We start from the raw sequence: 11,615 nt of genomic DNA on the forward strand, positions 1-11,615 counted from the left end.
TCATTTCTAAGCGACCGAGTCTTCGGCTCGTGATTGGTCTGTGACGTGCGATATAAGTGGACACGTGACCTTCTTTTATAATCACGTGAATAGCGATGTTTACGTTTGCTTGAGTGTCTTTTGGAGCCGGTGGTATTAGAGCCGGACACATGAATTGACGGCCCCGCTCGTGTCTAAGAGCGAGCAGAAGAGTAAACTAAACGGCGGAACATGTGGGAAAACGACGCAAACTACAGCGTGCAGACGAGGAGCGAGTATGGACCCATCGGAGAGGAGAGCAGACCGCTCTTAGCACAGGTAAACCACAGCCTGTCATCTCCTGATAACATTATTAGTAATAATAATAAGTGTCATTGAACGAAAGTTGTCCCTTTTGTTTCCCACAGTAGCATATTTTTAAATAATAACTGTAAATAATGAAAATCTGACACCTGTTTAATATTTTTGTATGCATATATAAACTAATAATATGTATGTATGTATATATTTATGTATTTATTTGTTTGTTTGTTTGGAAGCCCATTTCATTGTTTCGCCAAAAACCAAGCTTTAATTATGCCATGAAATTCACAAAAAAAAAAAGTTATAACTATGACAGGAAACTTAGACTTATACTTAATTAAGCGTGACTCGTGACTTGTTATAATGATTCATGTCGTAATTAATTAGCACTCATACAAGTACACACACGTGAACACACCCGGAGCAGTGTCATAATGCCATAATTATGATTGAACAAAGCAGGATTTTTTCCTTATGTGGAAGAAATGTGTTCCAAATGTATGTATTATATTTGATGTATTTATTATATTATTACATTTTTAGAATTTTTGGACATAAACAATGACCCTGGATCACAAAACCAGTCTTAAGTGTCAATTTGTCAAAATTGAGATTTATACATCATCTGAAAGCTGAATAAATAAGCTTTCCATTGATGTATGGTTGAGATACAACTATTTGAAAATCTGGAATCTGAGGGTGCAAAAAAATCTAAATATTGAGAAAACGGCCTTTAAAGTTGTCCAAATGAAGTTCTTAGCAATGCATATTACTAATCAAAAATAAAGTTTTGATATATTTACGGTAAGAAATTTACTAAATATCTCCATGGAACATGATATTTACTTAATATCCTAATGATTTTTGGCATAAAAGAAAAATCGATAATTTTGACCCATAAAATGTAATTTTGACTATTGCTACAAATATACCTGTGCTACTTATGACCGGTTTTGTGGTCCAGGGTCACATATTAGAAAATAAAGGTTGTGTGTCCAGGTTATGTGTCAACCTTTTTATTCTTCTTGCTAAAATAATGTAAAATTCACTGCTTCCCAGCTAAGACTTTTTTTTTTTTTTTTTACAAAGTATACAAAAAACAACATTTACAAAGTGCTTTACAGGGGCTTCAAGAAAAGAAATATCAGACATGTCAAATAATGAGTAAATGAATGTACATTATTAAAGTAAATGCAGTGTAAATTTTGCATCCCATATGGTACTAGTATTTACAAAATATATTTGATGTTCCACTAAAACCATAAAGCTGTGTTCTAATGCTTTCCTTGGAAATGGAGAAGAGTATGTGTATAATGTCATTTGCTGCCTCATGCTCTCTAATCATTTTCACATCATCACATGCTGATCTTATGCATTTTTATTTTGTCTTTGCAAAGATTTCACTTCCTTTTGTGCTTTCAGTAACTTGATGTGTAAGCAGACAGTAATGACATTAGTTTTGCATGCTTTGCATAACGTCTAGGATCTATTTTGTCTCAGTTTGCTCCAGTGTGATCTGATATGTTGTTGCGTAATTCCTGGTCTGTTTAACTTCCTCACAGGGTGCTCAGGCTAGAGGTGCGTCCTTCTGGTCTTCTGCCTTTAATCTGATGAATGCCATCATGGGAAGTGGCATCCTGGGTCTCTCTTATGCTATGGCCAATACGGGCATCATCGGATTCAGGTACCACAGACATAGTGTTTCTGATTCAATACAAGTTCAGCTGTGTTGACAACTTTTGTGGCATAATGTTGATTACAGAAAATTGTTTTGATGCACCCCTCAGTTTTTTAACGCAAAAATAGTAGTTCCAGTAAGGCAATTACATACCTTACACATAAACAGAGCCATGCAAAACATTTTCCATTCAACAGACATTTTTACACAATGATACAAGTGAAAAATCTGGGATGAGTCGAAATGATCGCAAACTATATGAAACAAGCATTATCCCACGAATGCTTTCAATTGAGCTTTTCTAGTGTCTGACACAGAACAGTCATTTGAGCTAGTGTTTTTTCAAATTTGCTTGTGTTTTTCACAGTGTTCTGTTGCTGGTGGTCTCCAGTTTGGCTGCTTATTCTGTCCATCTCCTGCTGCTCCTCTGTGACAAGACCAGTAATATCAGCTCTCACTTTTGACGACTTCATTAACCCGCATAATCCTGTTTACCTTTCAACTGTTTATTTAAACCCTCGCCAGGGTTATTATAGTTAACTAAAATTACACAAAAACTAAAAACACAAAAATACTAAAACTAAAAATACAAAAATTAAAAACTAATTTAAAATAATGGGAAAAAAGTTATACTAGTATCTCAGTGATCCTAAACACTTATTCTCATAAACTCTACATCAGGTGATGAATCTCTGCTGACACACAGAGGAGTTGTAGGCAATTTTTAATCCTGATTACACATTATAACCAGGCTTCATTATTGCATATGTTTATGTGTGCTAGGCATCAACTCTTATGAAGCTCTTGGAGAGAGAGCATTCAACAGACCTGGCAAGGTTGGTTAATATCACAGATCTAATACCTAGCTCACAATGCTTTATTTATCTGATTATGTCTTTGTCTGAAAATTGCTTGCAGTTAAGTTGTAATGATGCACTGCAATGTTTCATTTTGTTAGATGAATAAATATCTGTGTCTGAGGTCATTATCTTTCTACTCATCATAACTGAATACACCATAGAAGTAAAATGCGCCTTTTTACTCCCATAAAGCATGTTTTTCACTTGTTTTGAGCAGATTCTTGTGGCCTGTACTATTCTCATTCAGAACATTGGAGGTGAGTTTTTCCACTTTCACTTGTATTTAACTGTTTATATGGTTAAAGCCATACTACTTAACCTTTGAACTCTGAACTTAGAATTACTACATGCCCTGATGCAGAGTCTCCTCAACATGTTTTATTGGGCAGGTATACTTGATAAAAGTGAATTATAAGAAAAGTAAAAATCTGCCTTTTCTTTCTGTCTGCCTTTCTCTGAACACTGCTACTCACTGTGAACAGTAGTGAGTATTCTGTGTGCTATGTGGTGTTTAGTAGCAGTAAAACTGAATTTTGTTTATCATTAATCTCCCAAAACTGCTTAACATAAAATCCATCTCCCTTTCACACTGCCTTTAGAATGGCAACAACTGTGTGTTTGTGTGAGCGCAAGTGTTTTGCTGCAGTCAGGTTTCCAATCTGGATACAAGCCAATCCTTTAATCAAACTATCTGTTAATCATCTGCGTTTGTGTGTATATATGACCGTATGATATGAACTTGTGACTGTTAGTGTATATTGACCTCAGCACTGTGCTGTTTTTAAATAGGCTGTGCGTTTCTGTCTGTGGAATGGTTTGGTTTTTCTGAGCATATTGTTATGCATGTTGGCATCATGAGGTGTTGTATAGTATGTGTTTGAGGTGTTGCATAGCTTGCATATATAATGAGCTGTCATTCTCCTTCTCTAGCCATGTCCACCTACTTGTACATCTTGAAGTCTGAAATGCCTGCTGCCATCACCGGCTTCATGAGCACAGAGAATACTGGGTAAAAAAATATATACCACACCCTCACACTTCATTCTGATAATGTGCAAGGCATGTTTTTAGTGTCAAGTAATTTTTTTTTCTGTTCTCACTGAAATTTACATTTGTTACAAAGCAACAATATTAGCCAATCAGAACATATAATGTTAAAAATGAGCATATCAAAAAGTAGAAACCGAGCAACCAACAAAATGTTTTGTTTACAGTGTCAGTTGGAAGACAAAAAATCAGACTAAAATGGAAGATACAATACCATTTAAATGTTTAGTGTCAGTAAGATATTTTTAAATACTTTTATTCAGCAAGTGTGCATTAAATTGATTAAAAGTGACAGTAAAAATATTTATAATGTTGCTAAAGATTTCTATTTTATATAAATGCTCAAATATTGAGAAGCACAACATTGATAATCATAGAAATAAATTATTGAGCAGCAAATCAGCATATTAGAATGATTTCTGAAGGATCATGTGTGAAAGTGTCCACTTCTATCTTCAAGTTTTACATCTTGATTGCATTATAAGTCAAAATAGAAACATGATTCAGGAACAGAGATAGAAGGGGACACTTTCACACCAGGTCATTCACTGACTGGCAGAAAAACACTCTTTCTCTCACTTCTCTGCCTTTAAGCGAGCTTCTGAAAGAGAGAAAAGAGCAAGTATTCCAGAGTAAAGAATGTAACGGTCATTATTTTATTAGTCGCTGTTCTGAGCTGTGGTTCAACTGTGCCCCGTCCCCACGCACCTGGTTTCCATTACAGGTCCGTTCACGTAAATCTCACACATGTTCCGCCCAACGAGAGTCGTGCCTGCCCAAGATCCCCTTTACCAGCACAATTACTGTGACCAGACCCAGACACTCACAAACATCACTACTCCATCTCTCTGGGAGGAGCAAAAATCACAAAGCGGCCACAGTATAAACGCTTGAAACTTTAGTCATTTACTGTAAAATAACATTTTTCTTTTAGTGGAGTAATTTATCTTCATTTCTTCAAGTGGACCAGTAAGGCTGTCTAGTACCTCCCTGTTGTTAAGACAGAACCACAGGAGATCAACTCAAGATCTCTCACACACCAACCTGTTCACGATTCCGTCTCCCAGTTCAAAGAACACACATACACATTACTTATTTTTTCACATTTTTGTGGAAACCATGATACATTTTTTCATTTTTTTTTAATGAATAGAAAGTTCAAAGAACAGCATTTAGTTGTAGTAGTTTTGGAACAATGTAAATATAAGTAATATAATAAAAGTATGAATGTCTCCTAAATTTTTTTTTATTTTTGCTCTCTCTTATTAATGTAAGAAAGCGAGCCCTGATTCAGGAGTTCTTGGACAATGAGAGAGAATCTGAGGAGGAATTTCTGGCATTAGATGTGGAGATTTCCAAAATTGCAATGTTTGAACGGTTGATTTGGGAAGCAGACAAGTGTTCTGTGATTGATATCACATCCATAAGTTTAAAACACTCAAGTATGGGCTCAGTAGAAATTGATACTTTTATCTAGCAAGAGTGGATTATATTGATCAAAAAAGACTCTTTTGTGTCATCTGAGCAAGTGTTTTGCTATTCCACACATGACCACAGGCTAAGTGACATCAAGCCTCATTATATTCATCACATGCCACATTTGTAACCTGTTAGGGGAGTAAATTGTGCTAAAATCAGCTGATGCCCCTTCCCTATCCCCACTCTCGCAGAGATGATGTTCTCCGCTCTGAGAAGTGCAGCACAGGGTTAATTGGGTGGCTTTGGCCCTGTTATATTCTCTGCCATTTCTGCCATGATGCCATATCTAACACATTTCAAAGCCTGACATGAGAATACATTGCGTCTCGATGAAAACTGCAGTTCACTGATCTTCTTTGCAGCAAAATGAGGAATATGACATTTATTTGGAGAGGGTGGTCGGAGGTGCTGAACCTCATCTGTAGTAAACAGATAACATGAACGGATGAGTCTGTTTAATGAACTCCTTTGGTTTCCAGCAGAAATGACTTTTTAACCTGCTTTCTCTAGAGTTATTCTCAGTGAGGTATACATCTGCTGCTATCGCGTCTTCTTGTTGTTTTAACCCTGTTTTAACATTGTGCTGTGCTGTTAATAATCTTTGTGTCAAGAGAAATAAAGGCCATAATTACACATCTAGGTAAAATAGACTTTAGTATAAATGCAGTAGTCTTTACCAAAGTGTGTTATTCACATAAGTCAGTAAACGGCTACAAATAACATTTTACTACACATTGAATGCACAGTAATAATAAAACACTTTGCTTAATTTTGCTTTACGTGTATTTTGCTTAATCTTTGAAGCATCTTTAAAGTGTGTACACTCTCTATGTGTTTTAATCTTTAAACATTTTGAAAGGTGTGTAAGCCTTTGTGCCATTTTGTCATGCATTTTCTTTCTGCCCTCCTTAGAAAGTGGTTTGAGGATGGTGTTACACTATTGATTTTAGTGACTCTAATTGTAGTGTTGCCATTGGCTCTACTTCCTAAGATTGGTGAGTGTCATTTTTTTTGAGTGACTGTCAGTTTTGTTTCTGTAATTATTCTGTACATGTGTGAGAGAGTGTATATCACTGTATCATCTCCTCTTCAGGTTTCCTGGGATACACCAGCAGTCTCGCATTCATCTTCATGTTGTTCTTTACTGTAGTGGTGAGTTGTTTTCTCTCGCTTTCTCTCCCTCTCTCTCTCTTTCTTATGTTAATGTTTTCATCTCTCACACAGGTGGTGGTGAAAAAATGGTCCATTCCCTGCCCGCTGCCAATTAACTCTACTGTGAGCCTGGTAAAGACCACAGACACACACACACCCCTCACAGCTGGACCGCTTGCCCAAACATTCCACGTTAATACCCAAAACAATTCAGGCAGCTCCAGAACAATAGACAGTTTAGTTCCATTTATTTATTTAAATTTAGCTATAGAACCTCCTCTTAACTTTATATTTTTTTTTCTCACAACAGACTTGAGGCTGAAGGGTTGTTTTTCAACTGTCAGTTATTAGTTCTTTGTTTTTTTACTTGAACTTCTCAAGGACTCTTTACTTTTTAGTTGATTTGTATGAAAAGATTTTAATAAAGTGAGACCAGCTTTAGTTTTAGATTTTTTTATAATTAAAGATGGGCTTTAAAGCCTGGTATAAATTTTTGTTTTTATTTGTTTCTATATAGTTTAGTTAGTTATTTTTCCGGTTTTTTACTTGCTTTTCACAACAAATACAGATGTGAGGGCTGGCATGGTGCTAAATTATAAACAATTAGTCATTACTCTCAGATATTTTGTGCAGTCTGATTGGATCCAGTCAATCAGAAACAGGATGTAGAATGTTTTTAAATAAGGGAAGTGGTCTTTGACTTCTTAAGCCAGAGATCAAAGCTTTTATTTATAACAGTGTGCCGATATTCAGCTGCATATAATAATTCACATTAATTTAATTTTTTCTATCCCCAGAGCTTAAATACCTCTGAATGCACCCCACAGATGTTTGTGATCTCTAGTAAGGTGAGTGTGTGTGTTTTTCTGAGAAAGGCGAGCTATGTTTTGATTTAAAGTCTGCCTTGCAGGACTATTAGAAACCCAAATATTAGTTGTAATATTATAGCATAACCGCACACACGCAGGAGGGTGAGAAATGACTGTGTGTGTGTGCATTACAGAGTGCTTATGCTGTCCCAACAATGGCTTTCTCCTTCTTGTGCCATACGGCAGTTTTACCTATTTACTGTGAGTTACACAGGTTAGTTCACTCATTGCTGTTTTTTCTGTGCATCTGCCACATATATAACCTGTTGTTGCCTTATTATATGCATTTATGTATGTTTTTTAGACCCACAAAGCAGAGAATGCAGAGAGTGGCGAATGTCAGCATCTTTCTTAGTTTTGTGGTGTATTTGATCTCTGCCCTGTTTGGATACCTCACCTTCTACAGTAAGAATGTTGACGTGACCTTACAGTTTTAATTCCAACAAAGGGGTAAAGACATAAGGCAAATTTTCATTACTTGAAATAAACCTCAGCTGAAATAAAATATAAAAATAAAGCTTATTTTATTTCAGCTAGCTGCCAAAGCAACAAGTTTAACTTGTGTGACAGGGAGATTTTTTAAAAGATTAAATGATGTCTGTAAGTGATGAGGAAGATAAATGGATTGATCTGATCAAATGTTGTTTATTTGTAGCACACGTGGAATCTGAGCTGTTGCTAGGATATGACACCTACCTACCGCGGGATGTTGTGGTGATGTCAGTGCGTCTTGCGATTTTATTGGCCGTTCTGTTCACCGTGCCGCTCATTCACTTCCCAGTAAGTCAAACGCCAGACTGTGAACTATTTAAGAAATTCAGAAAACGCATCCTCTCTCTCTTTCTTTCAGGCACGTAAAGCGCTGTTAATGTTATGCAGGGGAGAGAGGGAGTTCTCCTGGCTCTTTCATTCGCTTTCCTGTTTTTTCGTCCTCACTCTTGTGCTGCTGCTTGCTATTTTCGTCCCTGACATTAGGAATGTTTTTGGTGTGGTGGGTGAGTGTGTGTCCATACACTCTCTATGTGTTTTACTGTTTAGTTCAATGTGTGTGTGTGCATACCTTTTCTTTTCTGATTCTAGGTTCTACAACCTCCACATGTTTGCTGTTTGTGTATCCTGGAATGTTTTATTTGAGAATCAGCTCTGAGCCAATCAGATCTCTCAATTCAGCAGGGGTATCTAAAGTCTTACATAAATTCAGTAACACATACATGAATTCCTTTGCAGAAGACCACTGATTTTGAGTGAATTTCTTTAATTGTTTTTAAATACACTACTGTTCTAAAAAATGGGGTCAGTAAAGATTTTGTTTTTATGTTTTTGAAGTAAGTCTCACCAAGGCTGAATTCATTTTTTTTTATAAAAATACAGTAAAAACAGTAATATTATAAAATATTATTAGAATTTAAAATGACTGTTTTCTACTGTATTTTAATATATTTTAAAATGTAATTTATTCCTGTGATGGCAATGCTGAATTTTCAGCAGCCATTACTCTAGTCTTAAGTGTCACACGATCCTTTCATATATGCTGATTTGGTGCTTAACTAACAGTTCTAATTGGTATCAATGTTTTAAAAAAAAAGTTATGCTGCGTAATATTTTTGTGGAAACCATAATACATTTTTTCAGGATTCTTGAATGAATAGAAAGTTTAACTACATTTATTTGTAATCTTTGGTAACCTTTATAAATGTTTACTATCATTTATGATCGGGTTAATGCATTCTTATGGAATACAAATATTTATGAAAAATGTTACTTTCCCCAAACCTTTGGACCTTTTTAATGTCTGACTTGGAACAATGGGTTTTCATGTTTTTCTTTACACTTGATATGTTGATTATTTTGTTGATACTATTTTGCTTTCTTTAGTTTTTTTCCCATAAGCATCTTTTCCAACTTTCTCTTTTCATTCTAGGCGGTTTTTCTGATGGCGGTTGGTTTGGTTGTTGGTGTGCTGAGTCTGTGTGTCATCATTGTCTCCTGGGTTCAAGATCCTTGACCTTTGACATCATTACTGTGGGACGTATTGCACGAGTGGTGAACTCAACTCATCCTGGCTTGAAGAGAAACCTTATTTTACAGGTTACACACCAGGCAGAGACTCTTTTCTGAACCAAATTAAGGGAATCTCAATGAGATGAGCCTGAGCTCTTATGACAAATCTCATGTTCTCATAGCACTGTTATGACACTTAAATACTGAACAGAGGCACAATCAAATTCAAAATGTCCAGCAGAGCACTGAAATGCATATTATGTCTGAATGACAGCAGAGTTTGACAATCTTTGAATCAGATGGTTACTGTCATCCATAGAAAGACAGTTGGGACCAATGAATGAAGCAACTGCACTGCCGATTTTACAATAGCTGAATGTGGGATATTAGATTTATACAGATTTATGCTCTGATTTAATGATTAGCCACTGTCTTTAGAAGTCAAAAACGAAAGAACTTTCAGGATATTTCTTCTCCAACACACTAATCCCAAAGATTTTCTGTTGATTCAATTTAGAATTCAAAATGTTACTTCTATTTTAAATGAAGAAAAAATACATTCAAAATATACAAGTGTTTTTTTGTACCATCACAACTGTTTACATGTCCAAAAGGTCCATTTTGATGTATTTTTATGTGAATTTCGATAAATAAAGGGAAATAAGAATTAAAAGTCTCTTGTACACTGGCATCTGGAATGGAGTCTGTGATCCATGTTTAGTCTATGAGATCCAAGCATTAGTGTGTGTTTTTGCTGGTTTTCACGTGAGAAAGATTGATAGACAGGCTGATTTTTCTTCATTGATTTGGACAGAGGGTTCTCTGTATGCCAGATAATGGAAAACAAATGCTCTGTGTGTGTGTGTAGGCTCTGGCCTTTGCTCTCTTCTGCTGTTTCTAATATGCTGCATTAGCTTGAGAGGCCGCCCAATGTAAGGCAGTGTATAACACCGATACACACAAACACACGTGCACAACCTTACATGTACTTAATGAAATATGGTAGTTTTGTTATTCTTGAGGTGTGTAATTAAAGCAACATTCATCTTGTGGCTCAGGATGAGAAAAAAAAAAAACAGATTTGTGTTACATGGTTGACTGACATCACCAATCACATGAATCACAATTTCTTTTTTTTTATACTAGTGCAGAGGATTGATGTTCAGGTGTACCACACAAAAACGCGTCATGTTTTACTTTTTTTTTAATTCTATTAGTAATGTCCAGACATTTTTTAAAATTAATTTTGTTTCTTTATCATTTTATTTTTTAAATTTTATACTAATACAACACAAAACTATTAAAAACTATTGATTATTAAAACCAATAAATGCAACAGATATAATGGATTTAAATAATATATCATTGTATTATTAAATGCATTTTTTTTTTTTTTTTTTTTTTTAAAACTATATTACAGGTTTTGTCAGATCCATCTATTTACTTAAAATGACAGGGTTTGCAAGTCAAATGCATAAGTAGGAGAAGATATTTAAAAATATGGGCCTTTTCAGTAAACATGTATGAAGAAAAAGCCGTTAAAACAATATTTCATGCTAGGTTTAAATGAGTGGAAAATTTGATCCAATTCTCTGGGGTATCAGGCAAGAGTTATGTCTCTTTTCAGCCTTAATTCAGGCCTGTAGTGATAGCTTTACCTTTAGACCACAGTCCATATTCACACACACCAACAGAAACATCTGCTGACTGTTAACCTCTGCCTAAAGAAGGTGATTTTGCTGTACATCTGTCTGATTTCTTTCATGCCAATTGGCCCTTTCATTCTGACATCTGCTTTTTTCCCTGGACTTCTTTTTTTCTGCATCTCTGTTCTTCTCGTTCCTCCTGAATTGATTTTCACGGTCTATCAGTAACCGTGCTCCCTGTGTCACAGACATTCAGTAAATCATTCTGAGGACTCTGCTAGGAAGAAACAAACACACATCCAATCACACACACTACCTTACTTACCTCTATAGTGACATTTGAGTGTTTTCTAAGATTTTTCTCCTCTTTTGTCATTCTCTCTGCCCTCTAAAACCTCTAATTCTGCTCTCGGAGCTGAGACCACATCACATCTGGAGTTAATTTTACTCACTCACACTTACCCTGGGTCACACACTTTCTCCTCTGCTTTAAAACTGTTCTGTCCTCTCTGCTTGCTCTCCCTGTCACTCTTTTTAAACTCGTCTCTCCAAACACTCACTCCATCATTCACTCTCTACTTCTTTCTTTAATTTTAGTTTT

The 11,615-nt window shown here is 35.7% G+C and overlaps 1 protein-coding gene across 3 annotated transcripts; it reads left to right on the top strand.

The window, feature by feature from the left end:
- The first annotated feature begins 59 nt into the window (after nucleotides 1-59).
- Nucleotides 60-10,058, top strand: LOC306882806 (putative sodium-coupled neutral amino acid transporter 6). Of its 3 annotated transcripts, XM_079437703.1 has the most exons (16): nucleotides 60-297; nucleotides 1,845-1,966; nucleotides 2,328-2,401; nucleotides 2,744-2,796; nucleotides 3,038-3,077; nucleotides 3,751-3,829; nucleotides 6,259-6,341; nucleotides 6,440-6,498; nucleotides 6,571-6,630; nucleotides 7,296-7,346; nucleotides 7,502-7,581; nucleotides 7,672-7,772; nucleotides 8,023-8,147; nucleotides 8,218-8,362; nucleotides 8,448-8,542; nucleotides 9,289-10,058. In XM_079437703.1, exons 1-16 carry the CDS (start codon nucleotides 211-213, stop codon nucleotides 9,370-9,372), a joined length of 1,338 nt encoding a protein of 445 aa, XP_079293829.1. In that variant the 5' UTR covers nucleotides 60-210; the 3' UTR covers nucleotides 9,373-10,058. The 3 variants fall into 3 exon arrangements, with proteins under 3 accessions (XP_079293829.1, XP_079293831.1, XP_079293830.1); XM_079437704.1 differs by lacking the exon at nucleotides 2,328-2,401 and having other exon boundaries at nucleotides 80-297; XM_079437705.1 differs by lacking the exons at nucleotides 8,218-8,362; nucleotides 8,448-8,542 and having other exon boundaries at nucleotides 74-297.
- The last annotated feature ends 1,557 nt before the right edge of the window (nucleotides 10,059-11,615 follow it).

Source organism: Barbus barbus (assembly GCF_936440315.1).
Source record: "Barbus barbus genome assembly, chromosome: 16".
Taxonomy (NCBI): Eukaryota; Metazoa; Chordata; class Actinopteri; order Cypriniformes; family Cyprinidae; genus Barbus; species Barbus barbus.

Coding starts and splice junctions, on each gene's coding strand:
- LOC306882806 (XM_079437703.1), top strand. CDS start 211: ATGTGGGAAAACGACGCAAACTACAGCGTGCAGACGAGGAGCGAGTAT. Junction 6,342..6,439: donor GGCTCTACTTCCTAAGATTG/GTGAGTGTCATT, acceptor TCTCCTCTTCAG/GTTTCCTGGGATACACCAGC. Junction 7,347..7,501: donor TGTTTGTGATCTCTAGTAAG/GTGAGTGTGTGT, acceptor TGTGCATTACAG/AGTGCTTATGCTGTCCCAAC.